The 19,631-nt window shown below is 48.2% G+C and overlaps 1 protein-coding gene across 2 annotated transcripts; it reads right to left on the bottom strand.

Moving 5' to 3' along the window:
* Window positions 1-50: 50 nt before the first annotated feature.
* LOC105059893 (probable hexosyltransferase MUCI70) lies at window positions 51-16,351 on the bottom strand. Of its 2 annotated transcripts, none has more exons than XM_010943392.3 (6): window positions 15,748-16,351; window positions 3,555-3,766; window positions 3,139-3,315; window positions 2,908-3,063; window positions 1,271-1,547; window positions 51-847 (listed from the first exon to the last, which is right to left on the bottom strand). In XM_010943392.3, exons 1-6 carry the CDS (start codon window positions 16,076-16,078, stop codon window positions 612-614), a joined length of 1,389 nt encoding a protein of 462 aa, XP_010941694.1. In that variant the 5' UTR covers window positions 16,079-16,351; the 3' UTR covers window positions 51-611. The 2 variants fall into 2 exon arrangements, with proteins under 2 accessions (XP_010941694.1, XP_019705155.1); XM_019849596.2 differs by having other exon boundaries at window positions 15,812-16,351.
* Window positions 16,352-19,631: the final 3,280 nt, after the last annotated feature.

Below are 19,631 nucleotides of genomic sequence, written 5' to 3'. Positions count from 1 at the left end.
GCTAACATCGGTTGGTTAGGGCATGAAAAACAAAATGAATGAACAGTATCAAGCACTCAAACAATCAGACAAGTCATTTAATTAAGAATAGGTAACATGCACTGTGCAGTTCTCATGATCTCACACTTCAGAAATTAGAAAAACAGAATTTTTGGCGCAAATTGAAAGCAATTTAGCCAGGGCCATTGCCTGGTGCAATGGTCAAAGGATATAGCTTGACAAATGGAATGGGTCCTGCGACAGCCACTTTGTACCCAAAAAAAAGAAGAAAAAAAAAGAGCCAAATATTAGATCTGTCCCCAATTTGCCCATCCAAGACCTTGGATTGCTAGGACAAGCAATTTAACCTACAAAAACAAGTATGTGGTGGCATTCCTTTACATGGAAAGGAGCTTTAAAAACCTTGTTTCTGCATTGGATAAGAAACACAAGAATTCTCTGGATGGTAGGTCATTCTGAAAAATGGAAGGGCTACATAAATAACTTAAAATTACACCAAGCAACTATGCACCAAATGAAGGGATGAAGAAGAAGATGCTACATTATTAATTAATGCAGCTACCTGCAAATGAATAAGATACATGCATGGCAGAACAGTCTCAAATCCTCAGCTAGTTAGTCCTTACAAGGGGCTTCACCTTGTGCTTGTGGCCCATACTGTTCACCAGATCTTTGCGGGTGCATACAGGAAACATATTAAGGCCTGGCATCTTTAATCGTCTGAGAACATAGGGAAAACTAAGCTGATCGCGTGATGTGAACCGGACCACCTCATTGAACCAAAGACACATGAAGAGATTCGTCATTGGTGTGTGCTCCCTCACAATCACAGAAGCTTCAGCTAAAGCTGCAAATGACAACACATTACTGATGTATCAGTTTTCTGGAAATCAGATACCACATAAACACTACATACAGACAAATGGCTTCTAGAATAGGTGCATTTCTGAATAAGGTTCACTCCAGAGAGGAACAATTAACCCCAAAATGGAGTGGGCTGAGTAGTATTCAATCTGACAGAGTATTCGCTCATCCTCAACTGAAAAGCATATTTCAACTTGACAGCATATCAGAGCCTGCCACACATCCATCCAAGGTTACCCTAAATCTAGTTCAAAAGAAACTCTAGCCAACCACCTAACCTTATAGTGACTAGCATCAAGACCCTGGCCTGCGGGACCTACCCTTCTCACAATGCTCTCCAAGACAAGAGACACATTGATCAGTATTTCAGTACACGTAAACTTAGAAGGTATGAGTAGAAGCAAACCTTTCTTTCCATTCAATCGTTTATCATCAGGAATACCATCTTGCCGGTACTGATTTAACTGCACCTCCACTTCTTCCGGGGTTGCTTTGTGTTTTTTAACAATGGCCTTTCCCTCGTCATACAGGCTACTGCGTGCTCCATGTTCCGATATGGCAAGGACAGAATTTCTACGCCAAAGTAGAGCTTCCAGAACACCTAATGGATCTCTTCGAAATTGAGACTTTGAGTCTACCCAAATTGAATACCTTGCTTCAGGAAAAAGGCGATGGCTCAACATCTGTAGCAGTGAATAAGAATGTCATCTCATGCACTAAAAAAACATCTGAACAAACAGTTCCTACAAGAAGAGTATTCAATGCATAGAAAACTGAACAACTAGCTGAGCCAATTTTAAATACTGCAGCCTGTTGTCAAGATGAAGGGTGAAAAGCTCCATTTTCTAGCCAACCGGATAGATGGAAAACAGATATCCATCACTTTCAGAAAAACCATGCATAAACAAGATAACAATAGAGTTTCCATCCATCATTTTCAATACGGAAACAGAAAGTACCACAAATAGCTTTTACTTTCTTCTATGAAAAAAAGTTATCCAGATTTTTGAGACATACAAGTGTAGTGACGATTGGTTTTGTTAATAATAAATCTCACAAACCAACAGAATTGTGCAAAACTTCCACTGAAAGAGTTTCTAACCATAAATCGCTGTCACAATTAACGGTTTTCATACCTAGAAAAATAAAATATATGAAACAAATTCAACTTTTCCCTTATCAATAAAGCTAAAGTGGTAGACTGTTTTTCAACTTAACACCATATCATGCTCACTAGTCAAAAATTTGGCACAAGTGAAATAAATATTCCTCCTTGTCATTTTAGTATCTTATGCATTAAATATTGGAGAGAGAAAGATGAATATATGTAACACAATTAGAACTTGCTAGATTCAATGAAGAAGTGCGTCTAGGGTATCATGTGATTGATGCATACCTTAAAGACTTGAGAAAAGATTATATAGGACTACTACAAAGGCCTCAAATGTTGTATGACTTGGAATGTTGAGCAATAAAGAGAGTTCAGAAAGTAAGTTGAGTATGGCAAAAATGAGAATATTAAGATTAACGTGCAATAAAACTAGAAAGAATAAATTGAGAGATGAATATATTACAGAAGCTGAAGGAATTGCAGAAGTTAAGGACAAAGCGATGGCAAAGTGATGGAACATCGATTGAGATGCTACAGATATGTGCAACAAAGAATTTAGGGGGCTCCAATAAAAAGATTTACTTTGATCTGTACTGAAAGATGTAGGTGGAGGGGAAGATCTAAGGTAACATAGATGGGAATTTTGAGAAAAGGTATGAAAAGCTTGAAATAAGACAGTAGAGGTAGCACTAAATAGAGATTTTTGGCGAACGAGGACCCATAAAACCAACTCTAGTAGTTGGCGTAAGGCTTGGTGGTTATGGTTATGTATTTAAAAAAAAAAAAAGAAAGAAAGGAAAAAAAGCATTAAAGAAATGATGGAGACACTGCCTGGAAAAGCTGAAAGTCGGTGAAAATCTCAAAATATTTGCAAAAAGATCATCATAAACATTGACCAATAAGTATGATGTACATTCACATCTTTTCTTTACCTTTGGGATTTTTCCATTCAACCGTTGATCTGCAAAAGGAAGATCCTTAACAACCACAATATGCCATTTACCAATCATATGATCATCACCAATTACTCTTCCTTCTGCTTCCTGAGCTAAGCGAGAGATTTCATCCCAAAATGCCACATAGCAAACCTGTTTTGAAACAAGATCTATGCATAAGCAGGCAGAATGTCCAAATTAATGAAACAGAACTTCGCAAAATAAAACCTTTTCAAGTGATGCCTCCAGCATCCCAATAGGTTGGTAGAGATCATCCCCACCACCAAATGCACATGTAGATACAACAGCTTTGCAGGTTCGCATGTAATTTTTGTCATCGTCAGAGATCATAAACCCTCCATTTTCACTGTAGAAACCACAATGCACAACAGCAGTTTCATTCACCTGAAAACAATCATAAGTGCATGTAACCTATATGCTAGAGTAAACCAAACTAAGAAAAGCACAGCCAAGGAGAAAGGTCCATCACAATTTACAAGGCAGTGATTAGGCAGAACTTAGACATTAACTTATACTATGGTAAGTATCATTGCAGTAAGATACTATGGGCATCAAATTTCAAAAGAAATTTTGTGCAAAATGTACTCTTGAACACTAAATATTCATTAGGATCAGAATAGAACCTTGAAACTTTTTTCTCTCTCATGGAGTGTTTGATTACCGGTGAATAAATTAAATCTTGTAGTTCCAGCATATTGTGGCCAGAGCGTGGCTGCAATGTGGTGTTCTCCTGAATCTGATTTATATACAACTCTCTTAATGGGAACATTGCCTTCCACACCAGCAGGGAACTCCAGTTTCTGAATTTTTTCAGGACTAAGGATCTTCAGGCAAGCTGTCAAATCCAGAAAATAATTCTATAAGAAAAGAAGCTCTAAACTTCGATTGAACACCTGAAGGTATAAAGAGCAGAGTAACATAATAAAGTTGTTAAAGTTCTTCCATAATGGGAAACAGGCAGATTGAGCCTGTTAAGGATGCTTCTGAAAGTGAAGATAAACAGAAAGACTAGACAGTACATAATCAGCAAATCCAGGAACAAACATTTTTGAGTCACTACTTATCATTCTACAGTCTCATGTGTCTGATGTCCATCATTCATTGGTCCATGCCCATGGCTACCTGATCAAGATCGACATTGATAGCCACAAGTTTCAGCTCATGACATTGAGCCCAGCTGGTATTGGTAAGGCTGGCATGTTTTAACCAAAAATAACAGTTGGACAAACTTGGAAATATAATGTAAAGTTCAACACTCATAAGCAAATAACTTGAAGGCAGCAACATGGATCTACCTCCATAACTTGTAGCTTTTTCACTTCAAAATCATCTTCAAAAATAAGATGGATCTCTCCCTCTATTCCCTCCCAAATTCTTTCAACTCATACACTCCCCCTCTGACACTATCCTAGTAGCATCTCTTGTCTATGGGAGTTAGGCCTAAAAACAGTTCTTCAAATATAGTCACTAATATCACCACTTATTCTTCTTAAGTATATATTATAATATACAAAAGTTTTACTCCATGGTGGAAAAAAGACATACTCTGTTTTTTTCCTTAATTTGGACCCATAATTTGGGGATAAAACAATAACATCTAAAGCATCCTTTTACCTCATCGGCCATCTTGCGTAGATTATGGGCATAAATAAGTAAATGACATATAACACTGTGTTGGGGAATACCGACCGACCCCGCTCACGCCGACTTATAATCGGGCATATCTGACCGACCGGCCGACCGACCGACCGACCGATCGCCGGACGCCATTACCGACCGACCGATCGGCGGACGCCATTACCGACCGATTAACGGCTCTCTACCGACTGAGGATATGTCGGTCGGGCAGACCTTTTCCACTCTTCCGACCGACTGCATCAGGGAGTCCGATGGCCGACTCTCGTAACATGCCCGATTGACCGTCGGAGGGGTCCGAACCTCCACCCGACGCCACACAGCTGGCCACCGACCTAAGGTCGATCGACTCCTCCGATCGCCGTACGGCTGCCAGAGACTGTCAGCCCTGACAGCAGCATGCGGCACTGCCGCCTAAGGGCATTATCCCACCTAGGGCATTGTCAACCTTAGTGATTTGACAGCCCCACGGCGATGTGATACTTTCACGGTGACTCTGACAGTCTACAGTGAGTTGACAATTCTTCAATTGTCTGCGCCATTAATGACGACGCCATTCTACGCTCCACTATATATATCGGGGAAGGCTACAGTGCTACAGGCCCTTCGAAGCGACAGGCTCGCTCCCTCACTCTCTCATTGAGTTCTTTACTTTCTTCTCATTGTTGCCTAGTCTCCTCTCTGACTTGACCGTCGGAGGGTCCCCGCCGGAGCCGCCTCCAGTCAGGGCGGACTTTCTTTTGCAGGCGCTCGTTCTCGGCGACCAGGCGACGAGGGGATTGGCCGCAACAGATTGGCGCGCCAGGTAGGGGGGTCACAGTGACAAGTTAGTGCTTCATTGACAGCACCAGGGATTGTAACCCCCACGGGATCCAAGATGACAAAGACAAGAGCTCAACGATCGAGAGTCACCGGGTCGGTGAGGCGCTCTTCCCGTCGGGAGGAGGCTTCTCCGCCACCTTCCGCGGCAGAACCCAGCTCTCCGCACCCCGCGGTCACCACGGAGGCGCAAATCGCGGCAATCGTACGGCAGATGACCGTGCTGACGGACGCGGTCAAAAGCCTTCAGCAACAACCGGCGCGGCTGCCGCCATCGCCGGCCGGGCAACCGGCGGCACGTCCGATGCCCTCCAGGAGCAGCCGCCGGCGCCCGCGTCGATCTCCGTCCTCTCCGCGGGAGCACCTGCCACAACGCTCCCACAGAGAGGAGGAGGGGCGGCCGCAGCGCGATGCCCATCGGTCCCAACAGCTTTCTCCCTCCCAGCTGGAGCGAGCGAGGAAGGAGAAGTGACCGCGAACGCTGTCCGCCTCTCTCTCGGAATCTTCTGGAGACTCCACTCCTGGGGTCTCTCAGCACCGACGGACGGACGACTACGAACGCAGGTTCGAGGAAATCGATCGACGGCTTGCACAGTTGCAGGTGGACGGGCAGAAGTCTTCAAACGATGTCGACTTCCAGACCGCCCAACCTCTCTCCTGACTCATCCTCGACGAACCGATCCCCAGTCGGTTCAAGATGCCGCACGTGGAGCCCTATGACGGCTCCACCGACCCAATCGACCACCTGGAGAGCTATAAAGCTCTCATGACGATTCAGGGGGCAACCGACGCTCTCTTTTGCATCGGCTTCTCCGCCACGCTCTGCAAGGCTGCCAGGGCCTGGTACTCCGGTCTTCGATCGGGAAGTATCCACTTCTTCGGACAGCTCGAGCACTCTTTCGTGGCTCACTTCAGCACCAGCCGGAAGCCACCGCGAACGTCGGACAGCCTTTTCTCCCTTAAACAAGGGGAGAACGAGACGCTCCGGCACTTCGTGGCGCGATTCAATACGGCCACGCTTGAGGTCCGGGACCTCAACGAAAACATGGCTATCTCGGCCATGAAACGGGGGCTGAAGGCGTCCCGGTTCACCTACTCCCTGGACAAGACCCTCCCCCGCACATATGCCGAATTGTTGGAGCGCACGTACAAGTATATGCGCGCGGACGAAGGAGCCTCCGACCGGCGCTCGACCGAGTTCAAGGGTCCGAAGGAAAAACGAAGGAAGGGTCGGGACCCTGCCGAATCTAGCAGGCCCCCAATCGATGGTCGGGTCTCGCCCCCGCGACGAAACCAAAAGTCGCCCCGACGGCAGACTCCAAGGCCGACACGCCCCAGGTATGACTCCTATACTCCTCTCTCCGCTCCCCGTGCGCAGATTTTGATGGAGATCGAGGGGAAAGAATACCTGCGACGGCCTCCGCCTCTGAAGGCAAAAGGCCTCGATCGACGGAAGTACTGCCGATTCCACCGGGGCCACGGCCACAATACCGAGCAATGCATCCAGCTTAAGGATGAGATCGAAGCTCTCATCCGCCGAGGGTATCTCGGTAAATTCTGGAGGAACCCGCCGACTCGGCCAGTGGCCGACCGACGACCCCAGCCGACTGAGGAAGCGACCACCAATCAGCCGACGGCCGGGGTCATCAATGTGATTTCCAAACGACTCGGCCCAGGGACGTCTACTGGAGGGGAGCTGACGAAGAGGCCACGCCCGGACGACGTGATTACTTTTACGGAAGAAGACGTTCGGGGCGTCCAAACTCCCCACGACGACGCTGTTGTTGTTTCAGCAACAATAGCAAACTATGATGTAAAAAAATTTTTTGTAGATAATGGAAGTTCGACAAACGTTTTGTTTTACTCGACCTTCTCCCGGATGCGACTATCAATCGACCGACTCAAGAGGGTCCCTACGCCGTTGATAGGCTTTGCCGGGGACGCCGTTGCGACGGAAGGTGAAATTACCCTGCCCGTGACGGCCGGTACCGAACCACGACAAAGCACGGTTCATTTGACTTTTGCGGTCGTCCGAGTGCCTTCGACCTACAACGCCATACTCGGAAGACCCGGACTAAACACCCTCAAGGCGATTATCTCGACGTACCATCTCTTGGTTCGATTTCCGACCAGGAACGGAGTCGGGGAGATGCGCGGGGACCAACAGCTCGCTCGCCGATGCTTTCAGATCTCCGCTCAGAGCGACGAGTTGAGGGGCTCCCTGACGATCGACAAACTAGACCAACGGGAGGAGGAAGAACGGGGCTCGCCGGCCGAATAGCTCGTGTCGATCCCGATTGCGGAAGACCCCGACCGAAAGGTATGGGTCGGGTCTCAACTGCCCGGCCCGGAACGGCAACGGTTGATGGAGCTGCTAACGGCCAACGCCGACATATTTGCTTGGTCGGCAGCAGATATGTCAGGCATCCCCCCAGAGACAATAACCCACCGACTCAACATCGACCCGACGATGAGGCCGGTGAGGCAGAAGAAAAGGTCTTTTGCTCCCGAGAGACAGAAGGCCATCGACGAAGAAGTGGACAAGCTGCTCGAGGCGGGCTTCATCAGAGAAGCCACATATCCCGATTGGCTCGCCAATGTCGTCATGGTCAAGAAAGCCAACGGAAAGTGGAGAATTTGCATCGACCACACCAACCTGAATCGGGCCTGTCCAAAAGATAGCTTTCCACTTCCAAAGATCGACCAGCTGGTGGATGCGACGTCCGGATTTCGACTGCTCAGCTTCATGGACGCCTTTGTCGGGTACAATCAGATCCGAATGGCGCCCGAAGACGAGGAGCACACTGCCTTCGTGACCCCCAAGGGCCTCTACTGTTATCGAGTGATGCCCTTCGGACTGAAGAATGCCGGCGCCACGTACCAACGACTTGTCAATAAGGTCTTTAAAGACCAGATCGGGCGCAACATGGAAGTATACGTGGACGACATGCTGGTAAAAAATGCGCAGATTCCGGATCATGTCCAGGATCTCGAAGAAACCTTCCGCACTCTACGACAACATTGAATGAAGCTGAATCCGACTAAGTGCGCTTTTGGGGTGACCTCAAAAAAGTTTCTCGGATTCCTCGTTTCTCAGCGAGGAATCGAGGCTAACCCTGAGAAAATAAAGGCGATCATCGACATGCGCCATCCGAACACCAAGAGGGAGGTCCAGCAGCTGAACGGAAAAATCGTCGCTCTTAGCCGGTTCATTTCTCGATCAGCTGAAAGGTGCCTCCCGTTCTTCAAAACTCTGCGGCAAGCGAAGGGCTTCTCTTGGTCGGATGAGTGCCAACGGGCCTTCGAAGATCTGAAGAGGTACTTGGCTTCCCCACTGCTGCTCGTGAAGCCGGAGGTCGGGAAGACTTTGTATCTCTATTTGGCCACTTCCTCTGAGGCGATCAGTTCGATACTCGTCCGAGAAAACGAGAGCCGAACCCATCAGCCCATCTACTATACCAGCAAAGTGCTCCGTGGCGCGGAAGCTCGGTATTCGGAGACGAAAAAGATGATTTTCGCCCTTACCGTCTCCGCGCAGCGACTCCGACCATACTTCCAGGCACATGCCATTGTGGTTCTCACCAACCAGCCCCTGAGGGCGATATTGCACCGACCGGACACATCGGGACGACTGGCGAAGTGGGCGATGAAGCTCAGCGAGTTCGACATACAGTACCGACCGCGACCTGCCTTAAAGGCCCAGGTCCTGGCCGACTTCATCATTGAATGCCCGACGGCCGACCAAGGGTCGGAAGATGCGGACCCAGGACGAGACGCGGCCTCCGAGCCAGACCTGGTCTCCACCTGGGTACTGCACATCGACGGAGCTTCAAACGCTCAAGGGAGCGGGGCTGGGTTCCTGCTCACCAACTCGGATGGGGTAGTCACCGAGGATGCCCTCCGATTCGACTTCAAAGCCTCCAATAACCAAGCCGAGTATGAAGCGCTCCTTGCCGGCTTGAGGATGGCGAAGGAACTTGGGATCGACAGCCTCCGGGCATTCTCCGATTCTCAACTGATCGTGGGGCAGGTCAAAGGTGAATTCGAAGCACGAGACCCAGCCATGGCAAAATATCTCCAGAAAGTGAAGGATCTCGTAACGCGCCTTAGATATTTCGAAATTTCCCACATCCCTAGGTCGGAGAACGCCCGGACCGACGCACTCTCCAGACTGGCGACCTCGGCTTTCGACTCTTTGGGCCGGACGTTCGTGGAGAACCTCGAGCAGCCGAGTATCGACCGGGCCGAAGAGGTGCTACAACTGACAGCTGAACCAAGCTGGATGGATCCGATTGTCCGGTTCCTGACCGACGGGATCAGCCCTGAAGATCCCACGGAGGCCAGGCGGCTCCGATGGTCGGCCTCCCAATATGTGATCATGGAAGGCCGACTCTACAAAAGGTCGTTCTCCCTTCCCTTGCTCAGGTGCTTGGGACCGACCGACGCAGATTATGCTCTCCGAGAAGTGCACGAAGGAATCTGCGGGAGTCGCTTGGGGGGCAAATCCCTAGCCTACAAAGTCCTGCGACAGGGTTACTACTGGCCCACCATGAGGAAGGACGCGGCTGAGTTGGTCCGGAAGTACGAACCTTGCCAGAAGTACGCCAACATACAACACCGACCGGCCAGCCAAATCACTCCTATCGTCGCTCCATGGCTCTTCGCTCAGTGGGGGGTCGACATTCTCGGTCCCTTCCCTCCAGCATCGGGCCAAAGAAAGTTTATAGTCGTCGCCATCGACTACTTCACCAAGTGGGTGGAGACCGAGCCCCTGGCGCAGATTACCGAGCGGAAGATGGAGGACTTTGTCCAAAAATCCATCATCTTCAGGTTCGGATTGCCGCATACCATTATCACCGACAATGAGCGGCAATTCGACAACCAAGACTTCAGAGGTTTCTGCGCAAGATTTCACATCGCGCACCGACTGACTTCAGTCGGGCACCCACAGTCCAACGGCGAAGTCGAGGTGACCAACCGGACCATACTACACGGGCTCAAAACCCGACTAAATGAAGCCAAAGGCCTCTGGGTCGACGAGCTGGGCTCCGTTCTGTGGGCTTACCGAATGACCCCCCGCGTTCCGACCGGGGAGTCGCCTTTCAGTTTGGCCTATGGGACGGAGGCGATGATTCCACTCGAGATTGGGCTGCCATCTACCAGGGTCGAGCGGTATCAAGAGCCGGACAACTCGGATTGCCGGAGAGCCGACCTAGACCTCCTCCCCGAACTGCGGAACGAGGCCCAACTCCGTATGGCTTCATACCGACAGAAGGTAGCCCGATATTACAACGCCAAGATCAGGCCAAAGCTTTTCAGGCCTGGGGACTTAGTCCTGAGAAAGGCAGAAGTCTCGAAGCCCCTAGACCAAGGGAAGTTGGCTCCGAACTGGGAAGGGCCCTACGTGGTAGCAGACACCTATGGGCCGAGGGCTTACCGACTGGAGACTCTGGAAGGGAAACCCATTCCCCGGACCTGGAACGCCGACAACCTGAAGTTGTACCACCAATGAACTTTGTACTTGTTCATTCGGAATACAAATCCAGTTTCAAATTTCGGAGTTTAACTCTTCGACTGACGATCGGCGCTCACCAAGAAGGTCGAGTCCCGATGTCCCGACTCGGACCTTGTGTCTGCGTGAAACCGACGGCCTGACCGCCGACGATGTATCAGGCGCTCACAAGGACCGAACCATCCACGACGATGGAGCTGACACTCCTTCTACGGTCGAACTTCCGGGCCAGACTATCGGCCGACTTACCGATTGAGCCCCGACCAAAAAAAGACGAAATGCCTACGCGACCGCCGTCGCAACTTGCCGACCGAGCCACGGCCGGTCGAAGGATATTCGGCTTACCACCGTCTATCACATGACGCGACCACAGTCGCATTCATGACTCACCGACCGATCTACGGCCGGCCGGAAGATATTCGGCTTACCACCGTATATCATGAGGCGCAGTGTAAATATCCGACACAAGGGTATCGGGATCTGACTTATCATCGTTTCCCCGACTAAACGCGCCGGACAATATCCGACTAAACGCGCCCGACTCACAACCGGGCGAAGGACGCCCGACTTAGGCCCTCGACCATCCAAAGGCCGATCCAAAGTCGGGACTTATTCTATCTTCGTGACGGCACGAGTTGCCGAACGTCCTAACTGATCTATATGGGTTGGCGACTTACGTGTTCGGATGCATTCTACAACACATGAAAAAAGAAAAACAGGCAGAGGAAAAAAGTTTAAGTCCAAGAACTTTGATTTCATTGAAGATCAAAGTAGGCTTTACAAAGATGGGTCGAAGCCCGGATACAAGCCGGAGCAAAAGCAAAAAGGAAAAACAAAAACTGACTAATCATCGGAGTCGGCCTCCTCCACTGGGTAGCGATGGGGGACGGTCGGCGGATCCGCTCTGGCTTCGGCAGTTGGGGCCACCTGATCTTCGGTAGCCTGCTCTGCGTCTTCTTCGGCTTCCGCCCTGGTGGAAAGGCCTTCCGATACTGGTTCGGCCGTCTCCTCCGCAGCTGGGGCCTCCGACTCTGGCAGAACTACGCTGCTGAGATCGAGCTCCGGGTACAGGCCTCGAACGGCTTCCCGAGCATCCTCGTACCCGACCCGGTACGAGAGGAAGCCGCTCTCCAGAAGCTCTTCTCGGTACTCTTCCGAGTCACGGAAGTCTTCAACAGCCCGACCCAAGGCCTCCTTCGCCGACTCTGCTTCGGCCTTCGTGATGTCTGCGTCGGCTTGGGCGATGGACAAGCCTTCTTCGGCCTTGACGAGATTTCTGAGGCGTACTCGGAGCTGCTCGCGGTCGGCCTCCAGCTCCTTGGCGAAGCAGTCTCGCTCGTGCCGAAGCCGGCGGATGGTCCGGGACTTCTTCTTCGCGTCGTCCCTGGCCGACTGCAGCTCCGACTCCGACGACGCCAAGGCTCCCTTGAGTCGGGAGACCTCCTCCGTGAGTCGGGAGACCTCCCCCTCAAGTCGGCCCTCCCGATCGGCCGACTGTTGCAGCTGGTCGACCAGGATGACCTTGTCGGCTTCAAGGGCCGCGACCTTGTCCCTCCAAGCGGCGCGCATGTCGCCGAACTTCCGGTATCCGGCCTCTAGCTCGGATATATTGAAGACCAGCTGCACAAAACAAAGCCGACCGATAAGAAACCGAATTTGCGGGAACTGCGTTAAAGGCAAAGAAAGGAGAAACTTACCCGGATCATCATCGGATAAAATGAAGACAGCATGTCGGAGACATGCTGGTTCTTCATTGCATCGATGTCGGCAGGAAGGAGCGCCTGGCACAGTCTCCTGGCCAAGTCATGGTTGGCCAGGCCCGACGCACCTTCGGGGAGCGGGAAGTCGGTCGATCCTCTGCCGGCCGATCGTCCTTCGTCGCCCGACGCCAGGGGGCCTTCCCTCGGCCGGACGCCCAGGCCCTGACGTCGGAGATCGACGGCAGGCTCGAGCCCGACCGAGTCTCGACCGACGGCGCGGCGGCAGCGGGCGCCGGTCGCTCGGGTTCGTGGGCCTCCTCCCGATCTTCCTCCGCCTGACGGGCGGCCGATGCGCCGTCTACGGACTCAGCTGCCCGTCTTTCGGGCGAAGCGGCGCCCTCGCCCGACGGTCCCTCGGACGGGACTTCGACGAGCACTGTCGGCGCCGACAGCGCGATGACTGGCTCCGCCCCCGACCCAGTCGGTTCGCTCGGCGGATCTGCATGGGGCCTCTTGGGAGGCTGCGACGGTCCGGCACCTTGCGCCGGCCTCTTTCTGACGGCGTACTGACGTACGTCGGCTGCCGTCAGTCGTGATCTCGGCGGCATATCTGAAAAAGACGACAGATGGTCAGTACCATAAAGAAAAAACAAAAAGAAGAAAAAGGGCAAGAAAAATGAAAAACCGCCCTAGGCGGGGGACCGGACTAAGGCCGGCGTCGTACAAGGCCTGCTCGGTGACAAGCTCACTCTGCTTCGGCACCGAGATGTCCTTCAGCCGGTGGAAGTCCTCCCGATCTTCAGCCTCCACCCGACTGTTCTCGTTCGGCTCAGTTCGGGGATTCCCCCAACGGACGGGGAACCCCCAAGGAGCAGAAGACGATGGAAAGAAGAACTGGTTCTTCCATCCATGAATGGACGACGGAAGACCAGTAATGAAGGAGAGCCCCTTCCGAGGAACGAAGTACCACCACCCTCGGGCTTTAGGGTGGGGTCGGAGGACGAAGAAAGCTCGGAAGAGGGAGATCCGAGGATCGGTCGGCAAAAGCCGACACAAAAGCGCGAAGCTGACTATCAGCCGAACTGAGTTCAGCGCGAGTTGTGCCGGGCACAGCCCGTAATAGTCAAGGATGTTTCGGATGAACTCCGGAACAGGAAAACGAAGGCCGGCCCGGAGGTCCTCCAAGTAGAAGGCCACCTGGTCCTCAGGCGGGCTGTTAACCCGACCGTCGGCACCAGGGGCGAACAGCCGAAACTGCCCCGGGATGCGGTATTGCTCCCAGAGCCGATCGACGTTCGGCCCCGAAAGTGAAGAAACCTCCACCTCCGGGGTCGACCGAGTGTCGTCAGTCGGCTCTCCCGACCGACCATCTCGTGGAGACGTCCTAGCCATGGACTCAAATGAATGACAGGGAAGAAGAAGAAGGAGACGGTGAAGATGATGATGGCCCTCAGAAGAAGAAGAAGGAACTACAAAGAAAAAGAGAAGCGGGGGAGAGTACCTGGAATGAGGACTTACGCGGGTAGAGTCTCGACAGTGAAATGAGGGGCGTAAAAAACTGAATAGGGGCGACCCTGTATATATAGTGCCCCCTGACGGTCGAGATGAAGGCACGACCAACGAGGACTCCCCAGATCCTGCTGCGTGGCGTCATCCGGGCCGTCCGTCGGCCCGACGGTTCGACGCACCTACCTTCAGATCGAGCCACGTCACCTCCATCCGCTCCAACGAACCCGTCCCAATGGCCGCACGCCACGTGGCGTAAAGGCCGCGACGTTTCATATCCTCGAAGGGACGGCGGGAACGGCGGTTCCCCCTCCCGATGGGATGAGACGTCTGACACCGACAGGATGTCTGACACCGGCGGGACGTCCGACACCTGCAGGACGTCCGACGCCGACATGACACCTGACGCCGACGGGATGGGACATCTGACACCGACTGGACACCTGATGCCAGCGAATCGCCCGGCATTCATGAGACACCTGACATCATATCAACCCGCGGTACGGTCGGAATTTGGCACACAGTGAATCCACTCCTTTTCGCCCGGCGTTGCTGCCCAAACGAAGTCATCGGCCAGCGCACCGTCCAACTCAGAAGTGGAAGGGGGCAACTGTTGGGGAATACCGACCGACCCCGCTCACGCCGACTTATAATCGGGCATACCCGACCGACCGACCGACCGGCCGACCGATCACCGGACGCCATTACCGACCGATTAACAGCTCTCTACCGACTGAGAATATGTCGGTCGGGCAGACCTTTTCCACTCTCCCGACCGACTGCACTAGGGAGTCCGATGGCCGACTCTCGCAACATGCCCGACTGACCGTCGGAGGGGTCCGAACCTCCACCCGACGCCACACAGCTGGCCACCGACCTAAGGTCGATCGACTCCTCCGATCGCCGTACGGCTGCCAGAGACTGTCAGCCCTGACAGCAGCATGCGGCACTGCCGCCTAAGGGCATTATCCCACCTAGGGCATTGTCAACCCTAGTGATTTGACAGCCCCACGGCGATGTGACACTTTCATGATGACTCTGACAGTCTACAGTGAGTTGACAATTCTTCAATTGTCTACGCCATTAACGACGATACCATACTACGCTCCACTATATATATCGGGGAAGGCTACAGTGCTACGGGCTCTTCGAAGCGACAGGCTCGCTCCCTCACTCTTTCATTGAGTTCTTTACTTTCTTCTCACTGTTGCCTAGTCTCCTCTCTGACTTGACCGTCGGAGGGTCCCCGCCGGAGCCACCTCCGGTTAGTGCAGACTTTCTTTTGCAGGCGCTCATTCCCGGCGACCAGGCGACGAGGGAATTGGCCGCAACACACTGCATTGCCCCAAGTTTACATTTCCCTAAACCAATTATCAGTTAAAAACCATATTTTGAAATATGAAACTCCTTTCGACGATGGAATCCCAAAATTTTTGCAAGACAAACAACTTGCATAAAGCACATAACATATACGAAATCCGCACAATTATAATTCGTTTACACTAAATTACCAAAAGTTAGGGCTTTCCAAACCAAAAAACGAAAAGATGAAATCTTCCGTCCCTTTCAAGTAATATATAAGTGCAAAAACACGAAAAAAATCCAGAAAAGAAAAGAAGAAGCCAGCGATTCGAATCATATTACGCTCTCTAACGCCATTGACGACTCTGGTCGTGGCGTCGAGGCGGTTTAGGTTCCCCGTCGAGACCTCTATGGACACGGGTTCCGATTTGAGCTCCGCCTGGGGTTTCCTCGCCAGCTTCGAGCTCTCGAGGAGGAGCAGCGCTATTGCCGGGAGGAAGAGGAGCACCGTCCACCATCGTATCGCCTTCCCCACAATTCTCTGGCAGAGCTCGCGCCACCTGCGGGAGCCGAGCTTCTTGCGCTTCTGGCGGACCCGGACCCGCATTCGGCCGGCGACCTCGTCGTCGTCGGAGACGGATATGGAGATCCTGTTGAGCATCGAGGAGGACATAGGCGGTGAGAAGAGGGATTGGGAAACGAAGTAGGATTGGGGTTTTTGGGGCCTTCTTTCCCTCTTCGAGAGGAAAGCTTTCGATCGCCTCGAACACGGAGGTCCAACTTCCGGAGCGAGATCGGAATTAAGGATGCCATCGTACGATAGGTAACTGGGATAACAGGAGACGGAAATGGTTGGAAACTTAGAATAGCCACGTGATTGAGTTGGCCTGAAGAGATTCGAACAAAATCCCACAGTACGCGCTATAGAGGAAATTGGATAGAGCGAGCTTCTTTTACCAATCCGTCCGTTTTGAAGTAAATATAGTGTTGGGGACTTCTCTTGGATCCGTTTGGCTGGGATGATCTCGCATCAAAAAATAAATTTTATATTAAATTATTATATTAAGTAAAATAAATAAAAAAGAGATGATAAAAAAGAATTAACAGGCCTATGTTTATTTTCATGAGGGAGAAGGTAAAATAAATATCATTGAAGATTGGTATTTGCTAAATTTTAGAATAGTGACAATATATTCTTGATAAAAGTACTTCCAATAAAATTGTATATATAATTATTAAATTTATTTTGATATTTTTTCAAATTTATTCAATAAAAAATTTTTGCAAAAAAATTAAGATGGAGATGATATTATAGAAAGGATTATATGATTATAGTCATTATATAAAAACTAATTGGAAATAACAATACTATCCTAGTATTAAAAACTTATTTTATATTGAAGGACATATTTGAAAATTTTATCATATTCCTATATAAGAATACTTCCAACCAAATATAATAATCTTTTTTAGTATCATTTTTTTGGAGTAATCTTTCTATCAATCAGACATAATTAAAATTATTTTTTTTTGCAATCATTTTGCTAGATAAATGATTTTCATAAATCATCAGATTATCTCATGATTTGACACACCTCCATTAAATAGATCTATCCATCCCATGACTTAATAAAATTTAAAAAAAAAACATAAAGTCTCGTTGATGAGGCCATCTGGCTATAATCCTCTTTTCTTCCTTGTCAAGTAATTGTTTCTTCTTTATTTGCACAGAGTTTTTTTCTCCTCTAAATCTTTTCCTCATGAAAGCATCTATCCCAAATGTGTATAACATGATTGTAGACTATGTATTAGTAAACATTATATTTTGAAAATTATGTAGCTAGGTATATATCAAAAAAGTTTAAATACATATCACAAACTCACGAAATATGTATCGTCTAGATATTTATTATATATTAGTGAACATGATATTTTGAAAATTATATGAATTCGTTTGAATATGTATTGATTCATCTTAAAAGTATATATTGAGTTGTCATTAGATATATATTAAAGAAGCTTAAAGTATGTACTGAAAACTTCTTGGGTGTATATCATATGGACATGTATTGTTTACTAGTTAATGTGATATTTTAAAAATTATAAATCAATTTATCTAGATGATATCAATTTGTTTGAAAGTATGTATTAGATCGCAGCTAAGTAGATATCAAAGAAACTTAAAGTATGTATCAAAAACTCATTGAATATGTATCACCTAAACATATATGGTATACTAATTATGGATATACTATTCTAGAAATGGTATATTCATTTGTCACAAGGAGAAAGGGATGCAATAATTTGTAGGAGCGGATGGATGGAGAGTGGAGGATGACTTATGAGGAAGAAAATAGGGCTTTACGTAGTTCCTTTTTCTTTTTGTTAAGTCACAGGTCAAATTCTATTAATAGGAGTTTCGTCGCATTTTGACTCTTCGATTTTCACTTTACGGTGAATGTGATAAGATATATTGCTAACAAGGAAGATTGCTCTATATGATCTTTTTCGATGTGCACATTAGAGGATTTTGTTTGGTAGGTAGCGGTCTGACTGAATAAAGATGCAAAAGGATTGATATTGTTTCACCATCTAAGACTACCTACTAGTCTAGAAAACAACAAGCATGTTTATTTGAAAAATGATGAACCCGGGCAAACTCCATTACTATTTGAGTCAATATTAAGCATGCTTGAGCCTGCTCATGTTTGGTTTGTTTAAACACTCAACCAATACATGATCCAAGAATCTATATTAATCTTGCTCGAAGCCATGCTCGCACCATCTCAACTGATGTTTGTTCAGCCAAATCACAGTAGAGTGCAGTTCCTGAGATATTCATGGAGATTCAACTGTAGAACCTACAAATTCAATCGCAGCACCTACTCGATTCCGAGGAGAGGAGTTAATCATAAGACTATAGGCCCATTTGCAACTAGGGAGGTATTTGGCATGGGGCGATGATGCTAGGATCACTAATGATCCGGAAGAGGCGAAGGAATCATTTTATTTGATTGTATTTAGTAATCTTATATGACGGTGATCTTGAATCACCCTCACTTTTTAAATCACCATCCAACATGATGATAGAAAATACATGAACGGATATCTAACATCACTCCATCACGATGATATTAGATTAAAATATGTTAACTAAAATACCCCTCATAATCACCAGACTTCATGGAAGAAAAAACCATCCTTTTTTCCTGTGATATTTTTTCCGCATGTGGGGTAGGCAGTGGGAGTATTATCTCCATGAAAAAGAAAAAAATCCTTTTTTTTCTTACTGTAGTAATTAGAAAGAGGAGAAATCTCTTCTATTAGATTTTTTTTCTAAGATCTTTTCTGCATGAATCCTCAATCTCAACTCCCAGAGCTTTATTGAGAGGGTGACTTAAAGCAACAATTTCATTTTCATTGATCCAATGTTCATGGATTTTTAAATTTTACGTATTACCATTCTTAGTGTTATCCTATTTATTCATGGTGTTAGCTACATATACATTATATATACAAATAATATCCAATAGAACTAATATATTAAATCTTTTACGTTCATTCAAGTTAAACTTTGTTAAATGATACGGTGCTTGGTTAAGGTTGGCATGGAAATAGTATATCAAAATTGTTTGGCTCATAGCAATATATTTCAAGTTCTTGGTTGTTTGATCTTGAAATGATTTGGCACTCCCAAAAATAAATATTTGCCAAAATGTATTAAAAGTGTAGGTACTAAATACATCTTTTTAGAGTGTCTATTCAATCGACTTTTCATGAGACTTCAAAATTCAAATATTTTAGATAACAAACAAATATCACATTCAAGTTTTTAGTCACATCTAGTTGCATACTATGCATTTTCCTAATATTCGGTCCATGACTAAAGTGCCACTAAAGTGCCAATTTAAGCAAATGTTATGGCTATTCAACTTGTTTAGTGAATAACCTAAAAAAATTCATCTGAGATATGCCAAGGATATTTTTAGTAATATATAGTTGATAATCTTGAATTTCCATAGCATGCCAAATAAGTTATATATATCCGAAAATTTTTAATCACTACACTATGGCCAATCAAATATAATGATCTTAGATCATCGAAAATCAGATCACTTCAGGATTTGGATCACTGATGATTTTAGAACATTATGGTGATCCCATTTAGGTCGCCAATCATCTGATAGCAGTTTTCCCATTAGCTGTCTAATGGACGTATTTTCCTA

Source organism: Elaeis guineensis, chromosome 2 (assembly GCF_000442705.2).
Source record: "Elaeis guineensis isolate ETL-2024a chromosome 2, EG11, whole genome shotgun sequence".
Classification (NCBI taxonomy): Eukaryota; Viridiplantae; Streptophyta; class Magnoliopsida; order Arecales; family Arecaceae; genus Elaeis; species Elaeis guineensis.
The sequence above is the reverse complement of the archived record's forward strand: the minus strand, read 5'-3'. Positions and strand labels throughout refer to the sequence as shown.

Coding starts and splice junctions, on each gene's coding strand:
- LOC105059893 (XM_010943392.3), bottom strand. CDS start 16,078: ATGTCCTCCTCGATGCTCAACAGGATCTCCATATCCGTCTCCGACGAC. Junction 3,767..15,747: donor CGTCAATGGCGTTAGAGAGC/GTAATATGATTC, acceptor TGGATTTGACAG/CTTGCCTGAAGATCCTTAGT. Junction 3,316..3,554: donor AGAGAGAAAAAAGTTTCAAG/GTTCTATTCTGA, acceptor GATTGTTTTCAG/GTGAATGAAACTGCTGTTGT.